The following is a 21,356-nucleotide window of genomic DNA, read 5'->3' as shown; positions in this document are numbered from 1 at the left end:
GGACTTATTCTTTGTAAGCCCAGTACTTATTCTATCGGGGTTTTTTTGCCGAACCGCTAAGTAACGGGGAGATAAACACACAATGCTAGGGGGACAAACACAGACACACAAACACACACGCACATACATATATATATATATATACAGAGGCCATCCGGATTCCCGTTTGCGCCGTGAACAGGAATTAATCTTCTCTCTTCGCTCTTATACGCCATTTGGTCTCAACTCTCCCCCCCTCCTCATCTAACCCCCCTCCTCACCTATCCTTTCTCCCCCCGACCCCTACTTCTTCAGTCCTTCATCCTTTCACCCCTACTCCCCTTCCCTTCTTCCCTCTTTCTCCCTCCCTCTCTCCCCTTCTCTCTCTCCCTCTTTCCTCCTTCATCCCCCTCCTCACCTTCCTTCTCCCCCATCGTCTCCTCTTCCCCCTTCTCCTCCCCCTCTTCTTCCCCTCCCCTTCTCTCCCCCTCTTCTCCCCCTCCCCCTCTTCTCCCCCTCCCCTCCCCTCTCTCCTCACTACACCACATGACTTTACACATCACATCACATATGATGTGCCATACTAATACACACACCAACTAATACATACTAATACGTACTAATACATACTAGTACATACTAATACTTACACCAACCCTATACATACACACGTCCAGACCCCGCATACGCACTTATACTCTCTCACACACACACACACACACCTATACATACCAATACGTACTAATACATACTAATACATACTAATACATACACCAACCCCATACATACGCACGTCCAGACCAATCTTACGCACTAATACTCTCTCATACACACACACACACACACCCTTATACATACTAATACATACACCAACCCTATACATACACACATCCAGACCCCTCCCACGCACTTTTAGCTGGTCCCTCAACCCGTTTATCAACCCTATTATCTCCCCTTATTTCGCTCTCGCGTCTCATGTTTGATCTTTGACCTCTGGCCGAAATCAGATCGCCTTGTTGATTGGTTAGCTACTGCACGCATTTTTTTTCTCTCCTTCTTTCTGTGTTTTTCTCTCTCTGTGTATCTTTCTGTTGAAGAGCGTAGGCTCGAAACGTTAAAGACTTGTTTTATTTATATTTCCTGAGCGCCATACTAATACAATTGTTCGTTTGTTTTCCACCTGCCTTCGTCTTTTGTTTATTTTCATAAAGCTTCCCCCTATATATATATATATACACACACGACGGGCTTCTATCAGTTTCCGTCTACCAAATCCACTCACAAGGCTTTGGTCGGCCTGAGGCTATAGTAGAAGACACTTGCCCAAGGTGCCACGCAGTGGGACTGAACCCGGAACCATGTGGTTGGTAAGCAAGCTACTTACCACACAGCCACTCCTACGCCTTATTATTATTATTATTATTATTATTATTATTATTATTATTATTATTATTATTATTATTATTATTTGTTTTGAAAACGAAAGAAATTTCGTTCAGAGATTTATTATTGAAAGAATTTCTTTTTCTCAAAAAATCTTCAGATAGGTGCAGGAGTGGCTGTGTGGTAAGTAGCTTGCTTACCAACCACATGGTTCAGGGTTCAGTCCCACTGCGTGGCACCTTGGGCAAGTGTCTTCTGCTATAGCCTCGGGCCGACCAAAGCCTTGTGAGTGGATTTGGTAGACGGAAACTGAAAGAAGCCCGTCGTATATATGTATGTTTGTGTGTCTGTGTTTGTCCCCCCCCCCCCACCACCACCACCAACATCGCTTGACAACTGATGCTGGTGTGTTTCTGTCCCCGTTACCTAGCGGTTCGGCAAAAGACACCGATAGAATAAGTACTGGGCTTACAAAAGAATAAGTCCCGGGGTCGAGTTGCTTGATTAAAGGCGGTGCTCCAGCATGGCCGCAGTCAAATGATTGAAACAAGTAAAAGAGTAAAGAGAGTATATGCTCAATCTACAGGGCATAAGCGATTATTTGGTAAAAGTTTCGTTAAAAAGTATCTGTTTTTCTGGCGGTTTTGATGCAACAAAGTCGGTGGGGTATTAAACTGTAGGTATGCCTCTTGTTCAATAAACCTTAACGGTAACCTTCGTTGAATTTTCAAAGAATTAACGAAGTTAACGGCGAAGCGAAACATCGCCAATTTAACTTTTAGATTAACCGTGCCCACCTCTGTATATATGTATAGGCTTGTATGGGTCCGTATGTATAATAAGTATGTATACGAGTGTCGTACGAGACCTAATGATGTTTATTTTTGAACATAGTACCCCCTCGCTCTCACATCCCAACCGTCGAAGCTGCAGTGTTTAATTCTATTGGTGGAGAACTTTGCATCCTTTTTAGTCTTCGACAGCAGATGCTACGTCGTCGTTACTGCAATACTTGTTCTCGGGTAAGTGTTTTTAAATTCCAATGTTGGGCAGGGCCGTCGAGGCCCTAAGCTCTTAAAAGATTTGGGTATCTCCGTAAAAGATTATGTAATTCGAAATATTAAACGAATCTTTTCGGTTTGAATCGGAACAACATTTTCTATGAATTCCTATGATCTCCTAATATGCTATAAAATCCTTTTTCGAGTCCCGAAATCGGGGTGGGGTGAGGTGGAAACCTCAGAAATTTCACCCGCACCCCTATTAAGCTTTTCACCGAGGGAAAAAAACTCCAGCAAAATAATAACAACAACAAGAACAACAATAATAATAATGGAATTATTGTATACAGTGCTCAGGTGCACCACAACTTGTCAAAACAAAAAACCATTATACATCATCATCATCTTTTAACATCTACTTTCCATGCTGGCATGGGTTGGATGGTTTGATAAAGGACTCTGTGTGTGTGTGTGTGTGAGCCTGTACATCTGAGAGAAAAGAAAATATTTGTCAACAGAAAAGTTTACAAATTTTGCATCAAAATAAGGGCGATCCTTCGGCATTTCTCTACCGGGTTCAGTCCCACTGCGTGGCACCTTGGGCAAGTGTCTTCTGCTATAGCCCCGGGCCGACCAATGCCTTGTGAGTGGATTTGGTAGACGGAAACTGAAAGAAGCCTGTCGTATATATGTATATATATATATGTGTGTGTTTGTGTGTCTGTGTTTGTCCCCCTAGCATTGCTTGACAACCGATGCTGGTGTGTTTACGTCCCCGTCACTTAGCGGTTCGGCAAAAATGAAACCGATAGAATAAGTACTGGGCTTACAAAGAATAAGTCCCGGGGTCGATTTGCTCGACTAAAGGCGGTGCTCCAGCATGGCCGCAGTCAAATGAAACAAGGTAAAGAGAGAGTGCCTGTATTCGGGTGTGTGTGTGTGTTTTAAAACTAGCAGTATCGCCCGGCGTTGCTCAGGTTTGTAAGGGAAATAACTATAAAGCATTTTTAGAGAGTTATAGCCAAAAAATAGCAAGAAAATGGAAAAAAATGATGGTAAATATTTTTTTGAGAGTCAAAAAAGGATGGAGCTGCGTCCCCTAGACAGTTTGTGGTTCGTGTTTCCGATTCTCGACCCCATGTCGAATTTATCGATTTTTTTCAGAACTGGGGAAACTTTTCAAAATTTTCGCTAAGTTAGTTTTGAATTATGACATTGGGCTATGTGTGTGTCAAGTTTCATCAGAATCGGTTGAAAGCCGTGGTCGGGGTGAGGGTACAAGCAAACAGACACACAGAAACACGCACAGACAAACTGCCGTTTATATATAGAGAGATACACACACCCATATTCTCTCTCTTTCACCTTCTCCCTCCCTCTATTCCCCATTATACACACACACACACACTCTCTCTCTCTCTCTCTCTCTCCACTTCATTTACCAATAATGTAAATACAGAAAACGCACACACCCATATTCCCTCTCTTTCACCTTCTCCATCCCTCTATCTCCCTATCACTCCCTCTGAATCCACAGCATCTAAGCCAGTGCTTTTCAGCCTTTTTGCTGGAGCGGAACCCCAAGGAAGCATTCCACTGGCTCGAGGAACCCCTGTGCAATAATTTAATTGTCTTATTATGCACACATATCTGCACAGGAGAATTAAAAATTACTGTCGATTTTAGCAGTTTTGTAACAGCTTGCGGAACCCTGGACTGTACTGACGGAAGCCTAAGGTTCCGCGGAACCCTGGTTGAAAACCACAGCATCTAAGCAGTATTCGTTGCATCCATTTTTCTGGAAGTTACGACGCACCAAAGTCGAGGAGGTCACGCATCTGGAGTTACGCCAAATAAAATTACGTATTTTATTTATATAGAAATAGCAAGTAATTCGTACTGAAAACTGAAACTTATGGGCTTCGCCTAAATTAATTTATCAATTAAGAAAAAAAGACGAAAGGCTAAAAGTAGGGTCAGGGTTAGTGTTAGTGAATGTTTTTAAAACAAAGTCAATAAAACTCAAAGTATGGATCGACTAGTCATGACTAGCTTTGCGGATGCATGACTACACAAGTGCGTGCGCCGTGACGTCTGTAACGTGAAAGGATCTACCATCGAAGCACTGGAAGGGTGTCGAGATCCTTTCTAGTCACATACAAAACTCTTGCAGAAAACAAACAGACGAAACTCAGGTTAAAGGTGAACAGACAACTTGGTTTATTGATTCATCGTTGTCTGATGGGGGAATAGACAGCCTCTGATATACTGCTGGTGTTGGTCGTTGCGGTTGGTTGAATTTGGTGTGTGGCTGTCAGAGCCAGGAAAACCGTGACCGATCGCAGTGCTGTCTTGAGCCGAAGAGGGAGATTTGAGGTTCGCGAGCTCGAGAGTTTTCCCGCACATGCACATGGGGAAGTAGTCCCATTCTGCGCATGCGCGCCGAACCCTACACAGTAGCATCACTACACGTCTATACGCAAGTAGTCCCGCCCCTTCGTCTGTGCCATAAGAGAAGTTTGTGTCAGTGACTGACGTTGTTTACCAAAACTGAAGAATTACGTCTGGAAATCTTTCGGCTTTGGCTGCAGAAGCGTCGAATGTGATCAGCGGATTGTTCGTAAATTCCCGTAAAAAATTATTTTCTTTTCTTTTATTTTGATGATGAGTGGAAGGCGATGCTTCTGAGAGGAGAAAGTGAAAGATGTGTGTCCCTGTTTATGAAAGATAACGGATGTACGCGCAATCACGCCATATTCAGCTGTATCTACTTGTAGTTAATCACACCCAAACACACATCTACACTCATTATCTTTCATATACATCAGACAGTTTTTGCTCCATTCTAGCAAAAACTGTCTCATGAACGGCAACGAGAAACTCAGAGTAACAGATTTTGTTGAATTTTCTGGATAATATAAGCATATAACTACTTATACACACATACAATAAATACAGACACACACATTAGTCAGACATATAGCCACATATACACACACTGCAAGAATATATTTATTTATAAAGTTTAAACAGAACATGGAATGAAATGTATTTATTTATAAACTTTAAACTGAACTTCAATTGTTTTATAAACCTAACAGCGAACCTGACGCAAATACACGAAGTTGACGACTTTCACTTCTGACAGCTAATAGGATGACAGTGTGCCAAATCTTCTTTTGCGCAATAATATATCAATAATTTGTTCACACTTCAATTTACTATTTTCTAGAAATGCTTCTTTTCTAAATTATTGATATGTTATTTTTTTTTTCCTTGTGAAAATTCCGGGGGAGGGGGTTACCCCCCTTTTCGGAGCAATTCCGGACCAAAATATGGGATTTGCAGCATATTAGGAGGTCAGGGTATTTGATTCCACGCAAAAAATCCGAGTTTTTTTTTTTTTTTCTTAGTGAAAATCGTGGGGGTGATAATCTGTAATTTTACCCTTTTTTCCACCTTGTTTCACATTTATGTGTTTACTCCGGTATATATATATATATATATATATATATATATATATATATATATATATAAATTTTAGGGTAGCAAAAAATTCTAGAAAAAAATTCTCCGCTACCAGCAGTCAAGTGAGAGAGAAAACATAGTCAATAGACTCTGTAATATACATTCAAGCATATAAGGGATGGTCATAATAGGACATCCGACTCACTAGAAAGAGCAGTTAAACTCCAAACCACTAATAGTTGTAATTCTGAAATGGAAAGAGAAATAAAAGGGTAAACGTTTTGGCGATCTTTCGTCTCTAGTAGACCTTTCCGTCGATTTCCGTAAAAAAAATTTTTTTTTTACATATGGGCTTGCGGGAACTTTTGAAGTAATATACATACATATACACATACACCGAGTACAAAATTTCAGTTATCTCTTTCTTTCACACATTACTCTGTCTCTTCACACACACTAACAGAAGCACTTCACTTACACAACATACTGTCTGTCTCCCACACCCCATCAAACACACACACACACATGTACATCAATGCTTCGGTAACTTCAAAAGAACTTCCCTCGTCATACAATCGCTTTCTCTTAGTCTCTTTCGCTCTCATTACTTCAAAAGTTCCCGCAAGCCCATATGTAAAAAAAAAATTTTTTACGGAAATCGACGGAAAGGTCTACTAGAGACGAAAGATCGCCAAAACGTTTACCCTTTTATCTCTCTTTCCATTTCAGAATTACAACTATTAGTGGTTTGGAGTTTAACTGCTCTTTCTAGTGAGTCGGATGTCCTATTATGGCCATTCCTTATATGTTTGCAATTATATATATATATAAAACTTAGAACTTAGATAAAACTTAGATATGTTTCGACCAAGGATTGGTCCAGGCCATGTCTAACTTAAAGCACCACCTGATAGGATTATCTAAATCCTGTTTGAGTCAAGTTTTGTTCAAGTAGTGAGTTCTTGTTGGGTGAGTTGTATCCAATTATGGGTGGCTTATCTGGTATTCTTTGAAGGAATCTATCCAGACTCCGTTTAAAGTTGATGGGATCCTTTTCCTCTTTGATCTCCCTCGGGACAATGTTAAATAGGGCAGGGCCTGTTGAGGAAAAGAAATTATGTTGCAGTGTATATATATATATATATATATATATTAATTTATCTCCCTCATTATTTATATATATATATCGACTACTTACTTGGACGATGAAACCGTCCAGCACGCTTTTGTACATTGTCGGCAGCTGTCAAGCTTCATAAGTTACGCAGAATACGTGTTATCGCATCTGGGACGAGTACAGCTGTCGGCTGAGTCTATAATTAAGATGATACCTATTTAGTCTATAATTAAGATGATACCTATTTAGTCTATAATTAAGATGATACCTATTTAGTCTATAATTAAGATGATACCTATTTAGTCTATAATTAAGATGATACCTATTTAGTCTATAAGTAAGATGATACCTATTTAGTCTATAATTAAGATGATATCTATTTCTTTATTACCCACAAGGGGCTAAACATAGAGGGGACAAACAAGAACAGACATAGGTATTAAGTCGATTACATCGACTCCAGTGCGTAACTGGTACTTAATTTATCGACCCCGAAAGGATGATAGGCAGGCACTAGTCGTGAAGACTGGACCCTGTACGCGCATCTGCGCTAGCTAGTCGCCAAAAAATTATTTACTTTGTTCGATATAAAAGGTCAGAAGTCTGAACACTTCAGCATCATAAATTTCCCAGAACTAAATAATACCACTTGACATTTGAACTGTACCTACTTAATATAGAGTGTAGAATTCATGTACGCATGCTTTTATGTATGTATGCATGCACACACACACACACATACACACATTGTGTACGCTCAACCTTAAGGCTAACTTTCCACTAAGATTTCCTTCCAAAAATTCTTGTGGCCAAATATTATGTTATCTATTCTCTTTTACTCTTTTACTTCTTTCAGTCATTTGACTGAGGCCATGCTGGAGCACTGCCTTCAGTTGAGCAAATCGACCCCTGGACTTATTCTTCGTAAGCACAGTACTTATTCTATCGGTCTCTTTTGCTGAACCACTAAGTTACAGGAACATAAACACACCAGCATCGGTTGTCAATCTATGTTGGGGGGACAAACACAGACACACAAACATACACATATATATATATATATATATATATGACGGGCTTCTTTCAGTTTCCGTCTACCAAATCCACTCACAAGGCTTTGGTCAACATGGGGCCACTTGCCCAAGGTGTCACACAGTGGGACTGAACCCGGAACCATGTGGTTGGTAAACAAGCTACTTACCACACAGCCACTCCTACACCTACATATATACGACAGGCTTCTTTCAGTTTCCGTCTACCAAATCCACTCACAAGGCTTTGATCAGCCCGAGGCCATAGTAGAAGACACTTGCCCAAGGTGCCACGCAGTGGGAATGAACCCAGAACCATGTGGCTGGTAAACAAGTTACTTACCACACAGCCACCCCTGCACCTATTCGTGTATGTAGTTTTAATTTAGAATGGATCGCTTGAAATAATTAAGAATAAGACTGTTAATTAGCTTATTTTAATTAAGTAATGTAAACGTTTTATAAAATATATTTATGGTATTTCATTATCGTTATTTCAATCAGTCATCATCATTAATTTTAACAGCTTGAAATAATTAAGAATAAGATTGTTAATTAGGTTTATTTTGAAGCTTATTTCTTTAAGCGATTTAGGATGGCTGTGTGGTAAGAAGCTTGCATTCCAGCCACATTGGTTCGGTCACACTGCGTGGCTCTTAGATCAGGTGTTTGCTACTAAAACCATGGGGCACTCAAAGCCTTGTGAGTGGATTTGGTAGAAAGAAAATGAAAGAAGCCTGTCACAAGTATATGTGTGTATATACATATATATATAGACATATACAAAATAAGAAAAATCAAAATCAAAAATCAAAATCGATCAACATGAATGGAAATTGTAGATGTGATACCAGTGCCGGTGGCACATAAGAGAACCATCCGAACGTGGCTGTTGCCAGCGCCGTCCCGACTGGCCTCTGTGCTGGTGGCACGTAAAAAGCACCATCCGATCGTGGCCGTTTGCCAGCCTCGCCTGGCCTCTGTGCCGGTGGCGCGTAAAAAGCACCATCCGATCGTGGCCGTTTGCCAGCCTCGCCTGGCCTCCGTGCCAGTGGCATGTAAAAAGCACCATCCGATCGTGGCCGTTTGCCAGCCGCACTTCGCCTCCGTGCCGGTGGCACGTAAAAAGCACCATCCGATCATGGCCGTTTGCCAGCCTCGCCTCGCCTCCGTGCCAGTGGCACGTAAAAAGCACCCACTACACTCACAGAGTGGTTGGCGTTAGGAAGGGCATCCAGCTGTAGAAACATTGCCAGATCAGACTGGGCCTGGTGCAGCCTTCTGGCTTCCCAGACCCCAGTTGCACCGTCCAACCCATGCCAGCATGGAAAGCGGGCGCTAAATGATGATGATGATGAGGAGGAGGAATAGATTCCTTAGAATCATCATCTTACAGATAATACCAATTCATATAATTTATTAACTAATTAAATAGGAACATCCAAATCCAACAGAGTAAAACAGAATAAAATAATATACATCAATGAGATTATACCATAAAAATAATACATATAAAATGGATCTTACAGCTGTTTCAGCCTGTAGATAAGGGTATCTCATTATGCCCATATTAGTCAGATGTATTGAGGTAATATGCAGTTAAAAATGAGTTACTTATATATATATATCTCAAGGCCTAGGCTGAAACAGCTTTAAGATCCATTTTATGTGTATTATTTTTATGGTATTATCTTACTTATAGATGTATATTGTTTTATTCTGTCTTATTCTGTTGGATTTGGATGTTCCTATTTAATTAGTTAATAAATTATATGAATTGGTATTATCTGGAAGTTGATGATTGAAAGAAATCTATTCCTCCATTTTCTTATTTTGTATTATGAATTTCAGGTAAAACATTTTACCTTCGCCCATATAATACAATAAATGAATTGCATTGCAATTCTTAGCATTTCTGGGTACTTTACTGGCAGTATATTGGATAAATGATATCCCATAGTGGGTTACACTCATAACCCCTATCTCACTCTGTACTATATCTTTATATATAAAAGAGAGGTTGTGTGCTGTCTGTCTCCTATGATTTAGATTCCTAACTACTCCCACATTTTGCGGTGCAGTTTAACCAAAACCGGGTATCTTATAGTCGTGATTCATATCAAGCCCTTCTGGGTATTAGCACGCGTCTACGATTTAAAAAAAAATTTACCATCATTTTTTTCCATTTTAATGCATTTTTTTCGCTATTATATAAGGGAAGTAACTCTCTAAAAATGTCTACGATGAGTCAACGATTTAAAAAAAAATTTACCATCATTTTTTTTCCATTTTTAATGCATTTTTTGGCTATTTTTTTGGCTATAACTCTCTAAAAATGCTTATATAGTTATTTCCCTTACAAACCCGAGCAACGCCAGGCGATACTGCTAGTATATATATATATATATTTACACGATAGGCTCTTTTCAGTTTCTATGTGTGTGTGTGTGTTTATCTTTGGTCTCTGTTTAATCATCCTGTCCCCACTTGTCAGCAGGTGTTGATGTGATAAGGTCCCCCTAATTTAGTGTTTTGGCAAAAAGATATCAATACAATTAGTTCTAGGCTTAAAAATAAGTCCTGGGGTCAATTTGTTTGACTAAATCGCTTTGAGATGACGCTCCAGCATGGCCACAGTCAAATTGCTGAAAGAAGTAAAGGCATATCTACACAAGTTGTGGTGCACCTGAGCACTGTATACAATAATTTCATTATATTTAAGTGCATCCCCCCCCCCCACGTCCATACACCTTTCTTTCCTCATATCGTCCAGAAAAATGAATATTCTTTTAAACGAAATTTGCAACAAATATGTTTCAGATGTTGTAGATTACAATTATATTGAAATATATTCTAAAAAAAAAAAAAAATTTATGGGCACAGGAGTGGCTGTGTGGTAAGTAGCTTGCTTACTAACCACATGGTTCCGGGTTCAGTCCCACTGCATGGCATCTTGGGCAAGTGTCTTCTGCTATAGCCTCGGGCCGACCAATGCCTTGTGAGTGGATTTGGTAGACGGAAACTGAAAGAAGCCTGTCGTATATATGTGTGTGTTTGTGTGTCTGTGTTTGTCCCCCTAGCATTGCTTGACAACCGATGCTGGTGTGTTTACATCCCCGTAACTTAGCAGTTCGGCAAAAGAGACCGATAGAATAAGTACTGGGCTTACAAAGAATAAGTTTCGGGGTCGATTTGCTCGACTAAAGGCGGTGCTCCAGCATGGTCGCAGTCAAATGACTGAAACAAGTAAAAGAGTAAAAAGAGTAAACCTAGCGGTTCGGCAAAAGAGACTGATAGAATAAGTACTGGGCTTACAAAGAATAAGTCCTGGGGGTCGATTTCCTCGATTAAAGGCGGTGCTCCAGCATGGTCGCAGTCAAATGACTGAAACAAGTAAAAGAGTAAAAAGAGTAAACCTAGCGGTTCGGCAAAAGAGACCGATAGAATAAGTACTGGGCTTACAAAAGAATAAGTCCCAGGGTCGAGTTGCTCGATTAAAGGCGGTGCTCCAGCATGGCCGCAGTCAAATGACTGAAACAAGTAAAAGAGTAAATAAAGCCGACTGATGTGAATTTTCCAAAACTTTTCACCCCACCCTCGGAAAACTTTTTCACAACAAATTCCAATATATCCTTTAATATCCATTTGTCAGAAAGTTATGAGTAAAGAAAGGTGTGTGATTTAAGGGAGATCTGCCTGTTGTTTCTAACACATCCCACGACCATCTTTCTTGTTTTTTCCTCACTCTAACGTATTCATGTTTTTCAATATTTTTGTCCCCATAAAAGCATTTATGCTGTTAAAAAAAAATGGTTCTTTTCCTTTTGAACGGCAGATGTCAACACAATTTCTAGTTAACTAAACACTTAAACTTCTTATACTGGTAGAATGTGTTTATAAAACATCATTTTTTCTTGGCTTTATTGAGAAAATTCTATAGTTTGTAAGATATTTGGGATCTTTTCGGTTTGAACGGCAGTTTTTAAAAATAATTTCCATGTAACTAAACACTTTTAAACTTCGTATACTGGTAGAATGTGTTTATAAGACATCTTTTTCTCTTGGCTTTATTGAGAAAATTCTATAGTTTGTAAGATATTTGGGATCTTTTCGGTTTGAACGGCAGTTTTTAAAAATAATTTCCACGTAACTAAACACTTTTAAACTTCGTATACTGGTAGAATGTGTTTATAAAACATCTCTTTCTCTTTGCTTTATTGAGAAAATCCTATAGTTTGTAAGATATTTGGGATCTTTTCGGTTTGTACGGCAGTTTTTAAAAATAATTTCCACGTAACTAAACACTTTTAAACTTCGTATACTGGTAGAATGTGTTTATAAAACATCTTTTTCTCTTGGCTTTATTGAGAAAATTCTATGGTTTGAAAGATTTTTTGTCTGAAAATCCGAGCATTTTGGCAATTTTAACCAATCGATTACCTCCATTCAACTAAAATCATTTGCTGCATCTAAAACTGAGACAACATCCTGTAACTAACCCTAACCCTAAATTTTTTCTTCTTAATTGTTAAATTAATTTAATTGTTACGCGTGTAAAAAAACCCAAAAGCAATGGAAAGTGATTTAAACAATTAACAAACAAAATAATTTTATAATTTTATACACACGCTTTCCGAATGTATACGGAAAACGTGTGTATGATGTTGTCTCAGTTTTAGACGCAGCAAATGATTTTCGAATCTAGAGAGCATAGGATTGGTTAAAATTCGAAAAATTAAACTACGTTAAACCAACAAATTACAATTTTCTCAAGAAAGCCAAGAAAAAAAAATGTTTTATTTTGACACATTCTACCAGTATACGAAGTTTTAAAGAATTTAGTTAACTAGAAATTGTGTTGAGATCTGCCGTTCAAAAGGAAAAGATCCCAAAAAATTGGTTTGAAAATTTGATTTTTGGTGAAATTCTGGTTTAAGAACCCCATATAACCCCTCATAACCTTTTTTAACTTTTTGGAATTAAAAAAAAAATTCAGTACATTTTCAGTAAAATATTCAAAACTAAAGTTTTTCAATTTTATATTTCAGCTTATGTAGAGAAACTAAATTCCTTTTCTTGCTTGTATTTCCCAGTTGATTCTTGAAAATTTCCATTGCATCAAGTCATAAGTACAAGGTATGTTGGAATAAAAGAGATTTTGCTGTAAATGTTTGTAGTGGATCTTGCTAGCATGAAGTGAATTCGATCCACCATAGCCGAATTTAAATTAACACTGCAACAAAACTTTTCCCATGGTGGAACAATGGGTTTTTTTCTCTGACAGCAGTTTTACATTTTCCAGACGCCTTTAGCTAGGCTGAAATAATGTCTTCACTACTTGACCCTTTCTAACCTTTTCTACTTCACCAAAAGCTAGAATAGAGATAACAAAACCACCAACTAAATCTATGATATATCTATCCCTCTGGTTAGTTATAAAAGCAAGAACACCCCAAGCAAAAATCAGTAAGTCAACTCCTGTGATAACTCAACAAGTTCAGTCACTTCGGTGATAACTCAACAAGTTAGCCACTACAATGATAACTCAGTGAGAACAAAGTCTGGCTGACCAGCTAAAACCTTGTTCAGAGGGAGAAATGAAGTTTATTGTCAGCAACTGTGAGACAACGTCCCACACCCTACAACTCTCTCTAGCTCTAATTCTGTTCTCTTACAACATCATTCTATCTCTCTCTCTGTATTTACTACTAAACAATGAAGAGGACACAATCACAAACTTTACTTCGCATGCTTTTGGATTTTTCAAAACCTGCTCGTCGATGCAAGTTATTGGTAATGTAACAATAAATAAATATTTCCTTAAAACTTCATGCATTGTTCCTCTTTCACATCCAACAGTATGCAATTATAACAACAAATTTTCATCGACACATCATAATATTGTTTACTAATCAATTTCTACTGTTACAATTACTGACCCTCAACTTCAACTAAAAATTTTATCGTTACAAATAGTCTAATAAAAATATACCCGTTACAACTTGTGGCCCCGAACAAGAGCATTGTAGCCTTCACAAAGACTAACTGCAAGCCAGCGCCGCCTCGACTGGCTTCCGTGCCGGTGGCACGTAAAATACACCAATACGACCGTGGCCGTTGCCAGCCTCGCCTGGCGCCTGTGCAGGTGGCATGTAAAAAGCACCCACTACACTCACGGAGTGGTTGGCATTAGGAAGGGCATCCAGCTGTAGAAACATTGCCAGATAAGACTGGAGCCTGGTGCAACCCATGCTAGCATGGAAAACAGACGTTAAACGATGATGATGATGATGATGATGATGAAACTGGCGAGCCCGTGGAAAAAGATTGGCTGCCTTCTGAACCTATGTTACCAACAATTTGGTGAACCCGTGTAAAGAGAAATAATACCTTTTCATGCTAGATGCTGATTCGAATTAAAGAACTGGACCATCTACAGTCGCTAACCCAAAGGAAAATGAATGACAACCTTCGACACCACCATGATGCACCGTCCATCGATCTGCTACAGGAAGCACTATTCTGCAATGCAATCTACGATGCACTTCGCTGCAATGCAACACAGCCGACGCACAAGGTATTCGCTTACATGCCAAGAAACTAACTGGAAGAAAATATGGAAGCCCGCACATGCAACCTTTTCAGCACACACACGCTTTTCATCTCATCCTGATGTACAAAGCCTGCATGGTTTGTGAACTTTTGCATGGACGTAAGTCTCTCACATAGACTTTCAGCAACTCTTTTTATTTGCATGCACATCTATTCACTTTCAGCTGTAGACAAAGGACACTATTTTCAGCTAAGTTTGTTATTTTTGCTTATTTTATTATTGCTTATTTTATTATATTCCACGAAGCACATTCTGCGATGAACATATTCCCTGATGCACATATTCCACAATACATATATTCCACGTTGCACATATTCCATGAAGTGCATTCCACGATGCACATATTCCATAAAGCACATTCCCCCGATGCATATATTCCACAAAGCACATTCCCCGATGCACATATTCCACGATGCACATATTCCACGATGCACATATTCCACGAAGTACATTCTGTGATGCATATATTCCACGAAGCACATTCTGCGATGCACATATTCCACAATACATATATTCCACAAAGCACATTCTGTGATGCACATATTCCACAAAGCACATTCTGTGATGCATATATTCCACGATGCACATATTCCACGATGCACATATTCCACGAAGTACATTCTGTGATGCATATATTCCACGAAGCACATTCTGTGATGCACATATTCCACAAAGCACATTCTGTGATGCATATATTCCACGAAGCACATTCTGTGATGCATATATTCCACAAAGCACATTCCCCCGATGCACATATTCCATGAAGCACATTCTGCGATGCACATATTCCCTGATGCACATATTCCACAATACATATATTCCACAAAGCACATTCCCCGATGCATATATTCCACGAAGCACATTCTGCGATGCACATATTCCACGAAGCACATTCTGTGATGCATGTATTCCACAAAGCACATTCCCCCGATGCACATATTCCATGAAGCACATTCTGCGATGCACATATTCCCTGATGCACATATTCCACAATACATATATTCCACAAAGCACATTCCCCGATGCATATATTCCACGAAGCACATTCTGCGATGCACATATTCCACGAAGCACATTCTGTGATGCATATATTCCACAAAGCACATTCCCCCGATGCACATATTCCATGAAGCACATTCTGCGATGCACATATTCCCTGATGCACATATTCCGCAATACATATATTCCACGTTGCACATATTCCACAAAGCACATTCTGTGATGCACATATTCCACAAAGCACATTCCCCGATGCACATATTCCACGAAGCACATTCTGTGATGCACATATTCCACAAAGCACATTCCCCGATGCATATATTCCACAAAGCACATTCTGTGATGCACATATTCCACAAAGCACATTCCCCGATGCATATATTCCACGAAGCACATTCTGCGATGCACATATTCCCTGATGCACATATTCCGCAATACATATATTCCACGTTGCACATATTCCACGAAGCGCATTCCACGATGCACATATTCCACAAAGCACATTCCCTGATGCACATATTCCACAATACATATATTCCACGTTGCACATATTCCACGATGCACATATTCCCTGATGTACATATTCCGCAATACATATATTCCACGTTGCACATTCTGCGATGCACACATTCTGCAATGCATATCTTCCATGAAGTGCATCCTACGATGCACATATTCCGCGTTGCACACATTCCGCGTTACACATATTCCACGAAGCACATTCCACAAAGCACATTCTGTGTTGCACATATTCCGCGTTACACATATTCCACGAAGCACATTCCACAAAGCACATTCTGTGTTGCACATATTCCACGAAGCACATTCCACAAAGCACATTCTGTGTTGCACATATTCCGCGATGCACACATTCCACAAAGCACATTCTGTGTTGCACACATTCCACAAAGCACATTCTGTGTTGCACATATTCCACGTTGCACACATTCCACGAAGCACATTCCATGTTGCACAAATTATTCCACGATTCGTTTCACTAAAGCAGCTAAATCCATTTGCATATCTTTTTGAATGTTCCTTATTATTATTATTCATATTTTGAATGTACATTTTTTTTTGTTCACTTTGAAAATGTTTGTATTGTTGCATAGACACACGCATGCACCTTTCTTCACAGCCTTGCGCATGCATCTGCACACTTGATTCATACACACACAAATGCTATCTCTGCACATTCATGCACTACACATGCCTTTCTCTCTAACGGGAAATAAATATCTCCTTAAAACTTCATGCATTTTTCCTCTTTCACATCCTGCATTATGCAATTATAACAACAAATTTTTATCGTCAGAACTACTGACGATCGACACATCATAATATTGCATGCCTGATCAATTTCTACCATTAAAAACAAATTGGTTTGAAAATTTGATTTTTGGTGGAATTCTCGTTTAAGAACCCCATATGACCCCTCATAACCTTTTTTAGCTTTTTGGAATTTAAAAATAAATTCAGTACATTTCCAGTAAAATATTCAAAAATATAGTTTTTTAATTCTGTATTTCAGCTTATGTAGAGAAACTAAATTCCTTTTCTTGCTTGTATTTCAATATTTTTATCCCCATAAAAACATTTATGCTATTAAAACAAATTGGTTTTAAAATTTGATTTTTGGTGGAATTCTCGTTTAAGAACCCCATATGACCCCTCATAACCTTTTTTAGCTTTTTGGAATTAAAAATAAATTCAGTACATTTCCAGTAAAATATTCAAAAATATAGTTTTTAATTCTGTATTTCAACTTATGTAGAGAAACTAAATTCCTTTTCTTGCTTGTATTTCAATATTTTTATCCCCATAAAAACATTTATGCTATTAAAACAAATTGGTTTTAAAATTTGATTTTTGGTGGAATTCTGGTTTAAGTACCCCATATGACCCCTCATAACCTTTTTTAACTTTTTGGAATTTAAAAATAAATTCAGCACATTTTCAGTGAAATATTCAAAATTATAGTTTTTTAATTGTATATTTCAGCTTATGTAGAGAAACTAAGTTCCTTTTCTTGTTTGTATTTCCCAGTTGGTTCTAACATGTATTCATCATCATCATCATCATCGTTTAGCGTCCGCTTTCCATGCTAGCATGGGTTGGACGGTTCAACTGGGGTCTGGGAAGCCAGAAGGCTGCACCAGGCCCAGTCTGATCTGGCAATATTTCTATGGCTGGATGCCCTTCCTAACACCAACCACTCCATGAGTGTAGTGGGTGCTTTTTACGTGTCACCGGCACAGGTGCCAGACGAGGCTGGCAAACGATCACAATCAGATGATGCTTTTTATGTGCCATCCCCATAAAAACATTTATGCTATTAAAAACAATTGGTTTGAAAATTTGATTTTTGGTGGAATTCTGGTTTAAGAACCCCATATGACCCCTCATAACCTTTTCTAACTTTTTGGAATTTAAAAAAAAATTCAGTACATTTCAAGTGAAATATTCAAAAATATAGTTTTTTAATTTTATATTTCAGCTTATGTAGAGAAACTAAGTTCCTTTTCTTGTTTGTATTTCCCAGTTGGTTCTAACATGTATTCATCATCATCATCATCATCGTTTAGCGTCCGCTTTCCATGCTAGCATGGGTTGGACGGTTCAACTGGGGTCTGGGAAGCCAGAAGGCTGCACCAGACCCAGTCTGATCTGGCAATGTTTCTATGGCTGGATGCCCTTCCTAATGCCAACCACTCTGTGAGTGTAGTGGGTGCTTTTTACGTGTCACCGGCACAGGTGCCAGACGAGGCTGGCAAACGATCACAATCAGATGATGCTTTTTATGTGCCATCCCCATAAAAACATTTATGCTATTAAAAAAAATTGGTTTGAAAATTTGATTTTTTGTGGAATTCTGGTTTAAGAACCCCATATGACCCCTCATAACCTTTTCTAACTTTTGGAATTTAAAAAAAATTCAGTACATTTTCAGTAAAATATTCAAAAATATAGTTTTTTAATTTTATATTTCAGCTTATGTAGAGAAACTAATTTCCTTTTCTTGCTTGTATTTCCCAGTTGGTTCTAACATGTATGGTTTTTCAATCATCACCTTCACAATCCGAATGATATTTGTAGAAAATTCCACTAAAGAAATATCCATTTTTCCAAAAGTTATGAGGAAATAAATCCAACTGATGTGAATTTTCCAAAACTTTTCACTCCACCCTCAGAAAACTTTTTCACATCAAATTCCGATATATCCATTAATATCCATTTGTCAGAAAGTTATGAGTAAAGAAAGGTGTGTGATTTAAGGGAGATCTGCCTGTTGTTTCTAACACATCCCACAACCACCTTTCTTGTTTCTTCCTCGCTCTAACATGTATTCATGTTTTTCAATATTTTTATCCACATTAAAGCATTTATGCTGTTAAAAAAAACTGGTTTGAAAATTTGATTTTTGGTGGAATTTTCGTTTAAGTACCCCATATAACCCCTCATAACCTTTTTACTTTTTGAATTTTTAAAAAATTCAGTACATTTTCAGTAAAATTCTAAAAAATATCTTTTATTTTTTTCTTTCAGAAACTAAGTTCTTTTCGTTGTTTGTATTTCCCAGTTGGTTTTTGAAACTTCCCATTGCATCAAGCCACAACTATAAGGTTTGTCCAAATAGAAGAGATTCTGTTGTAAATATTGGATTGTATAGTCATAAAAACACAAGATATATATATGAGGGAGATTTAGCTGTTGTGTCTTGCACATCACACAGACTTTCACAGAATTACATGTAGACATAGATTAAAGAACAAACAAAATGTGAAAACTAATTCCTTATTTTAAGCATTAAAAATGTAAATTCAAGACTCTATCAATATCTGTAACTTACTGCAAACTCATTAGGAGATGTGGAGAGAGAGAGAGACAACCCAAAGACCGAGGAGCCGCCAGTTGCTGAAACAGACACTCCGAGGATTTTCACCAGAGCACCGTCTGCCGGGTTGTGGGCCTAATACCACTCGGTGTAAGACCAATCTGCCTTGGGTGGCCCTACAAGGAACCGAAGTTCCCGACAGCATAGCTCTGACACTACCCGTTGCCAGTGTCCCCACCACAGTGAGGAGGGGATGGACTTCGGGGACGCATGATTTTTGAATGCAACATGAGTTATGGTGCTTGAGTGCATTGAACTAGAACGAGGGTTGTCATTCAACAGTCCAAGAAAAAAACAAAGTTTGTAAATGCGAGGAAATACCAGGGAGTTTCAGGGACCCTGACATGATCTGTAACTGTTGGATTTTCAGAAAAACTATACAAGAAGGCGCAGGAGTGGCTGTGTGGTAAGTAGCTTGCTTACCAACCACATGGTTCCGGGTTCAGTCCCACTGCGTGGCATCTTGGGCAAGTGTCTTCTGCTATAGCCCCGGGCCGACCAATGCCTTGTGAGTGGATTTGGTAGATGGAAACTGAAAGAAGCCTGTCATATTTATGTATATATATATATATGTATGTGTGTGTCTGTGTTTGTCCCCCTAGCATTGCTTGACAACCGATGCTGGTGTGTTTACGTCCCCGTCACCTAGCGGTTCGGCAAAATAGACCGATAGAATAAGTACTGGGCTTACAAAGAATAAGTCCCGGGTTCGATTTGCTCGACTAAAGGTGGTGCTCCAGCATGGCCGCAGTCAAATGACTGAAACAAGTAAAAGAGTAAAGAGTAAGAAGAATGTTCACAGTTAGAAGTTTCAAATGATTTAGAATTTTCTTCAGAAAACGTTTATTTTGACGTGAAAATGCTGTAGCAAAAAGTGTTTGTGCAAGTTCAAACTGCACTTGTCTCTACTGTACAGCGTTCTGTAGTATTCGAAATAGTTAAGAATAAGATCTCCAATGCCACAGGCTCGACCACAAATCTATTAAAGAGTGACTGATGATATTGTGACTGTTTGTTTTTCTCAGCCTGACCAGCCTCGGACCCTGGGCTATAAACTTTGTTATTTTGCAGCTTTTCAAAATTATTTTTTCAGATCATGGCTAAATGGATCTTGTTCTGCTTACTGTTTGTAACATTTGTCTGTAAGTTTTATTTATATTTTATTTAATTTCTTTCCATAACTTATTTTTGTTAAGGCAAACTTACTCAGGTGCACAGGGGTCTGGAATGGGGTCACTCACATAAGGAGGATTTTCTTTGTTTTGGTAGGGAGTTTCCCAATTTTGTTTTCATCACAGCTTTAGAAATGATGCATTTTATGCAAGAAAATTTGGTCCAGTGGTTAGGGCAGCGGACTCGCGGTTGTAGGATCGCGGTTTCGATTCCCAGACCGGGCGTTGTGAGTGTTTATTGAGCGAAAACACCTAAAGCTCCACGAGGCTCCGGCAGGGGATGGTGGTGATCCCTGCTGTACTCTTTCACCACAACTTTCTCTCACTCTTACTTCCTGTTTCTGTTGTACCTGTATTTCAAAGGGCCGGCTTTGTCACTCTCTGTGTCACGCTGAATATCCTCGAGAACTGCGTTAAGGGTGCACGTGTCTGTGGAGTGCTCAGCCACTTACACGTTAATTTCACGAGCAGGCTGTTCCATTGATTTGGATCAACCGGAACCCTCATCGTCATAACCGACGGAGTGCTTCCATCCATCCACCGTCTTATTTCTGGAGTGCAGTCACCATCTCGATTTATTTTGGAGCCAAGGAAGATGAAATCATCAACCACTTCGATCTCTTCATTATCGATCTTGATGCTGATGTTTGTTGTGGCTGCTGTTGACATGATCTTCGTTTTCTTAACCACAACCCGTC

The 21,356-nt window shown here is 39.0% G+C and overlaps 3 protein-coding genes across 28 annotated transcripts in view; 2 read left to right on the top strand and 1 right to left on the bottom strand.

Moving 5' to 3' along the window:
* LOC115225116 overlaps positions 1–21,356 on the bottom strand; it is a 384,942-nt gene that overhangs the window by 224,678 nt on the left and 138,908 nt on the right. The window lies entirely within an intron of this gene.
* LOC115225115 overlaps positions 1–21,356 on the top strand; it is a 396,737-nt gene that overhangs the window by 286,154 nt on the left and 89,227 nt on the right. The gene's annotated exons all lie outside the window — the stretch shown is intronic.
* Positions 14,706–17,319, top strand: LOC118768148 (histidine-rich glycoprotein-like). Its single transcript, XM_036514066.1, has 2 exons — positions 14,706–16,461; positions 16,538–17,319. The coding sequence occupies exons 1-2, from the start codon at positions 15,706–15,708 to the stop codon at positions 16,652–16,654; spliced, it is 873 nt and encodes a 290-aa protein (XP_036369959.1). The 5' UTR covers positions 14,706–15,705; the 3' UTR covers positions 16,655–17,319.

This window comes from Octopus sinensis, linkage group LG27 (genome assembly GCF_006345805.1).
Source record: "Octopus sinensis linkage group LG27, ASM634580v1, whole genome shotgun sequence".
Classification (NCBI taxonomy): domain Eukaryota; kingdom Metazoa; phylum Mollusca; class Cephalopoda; order Octopoda; family Octopodidae; genus Octopus; species Octopus sinensis.
The sequence above is the reverse complement of the archived record's forward strand: the minus strand, read 5'-3'. Positions and strand labels throughout refer to the sequence as shown.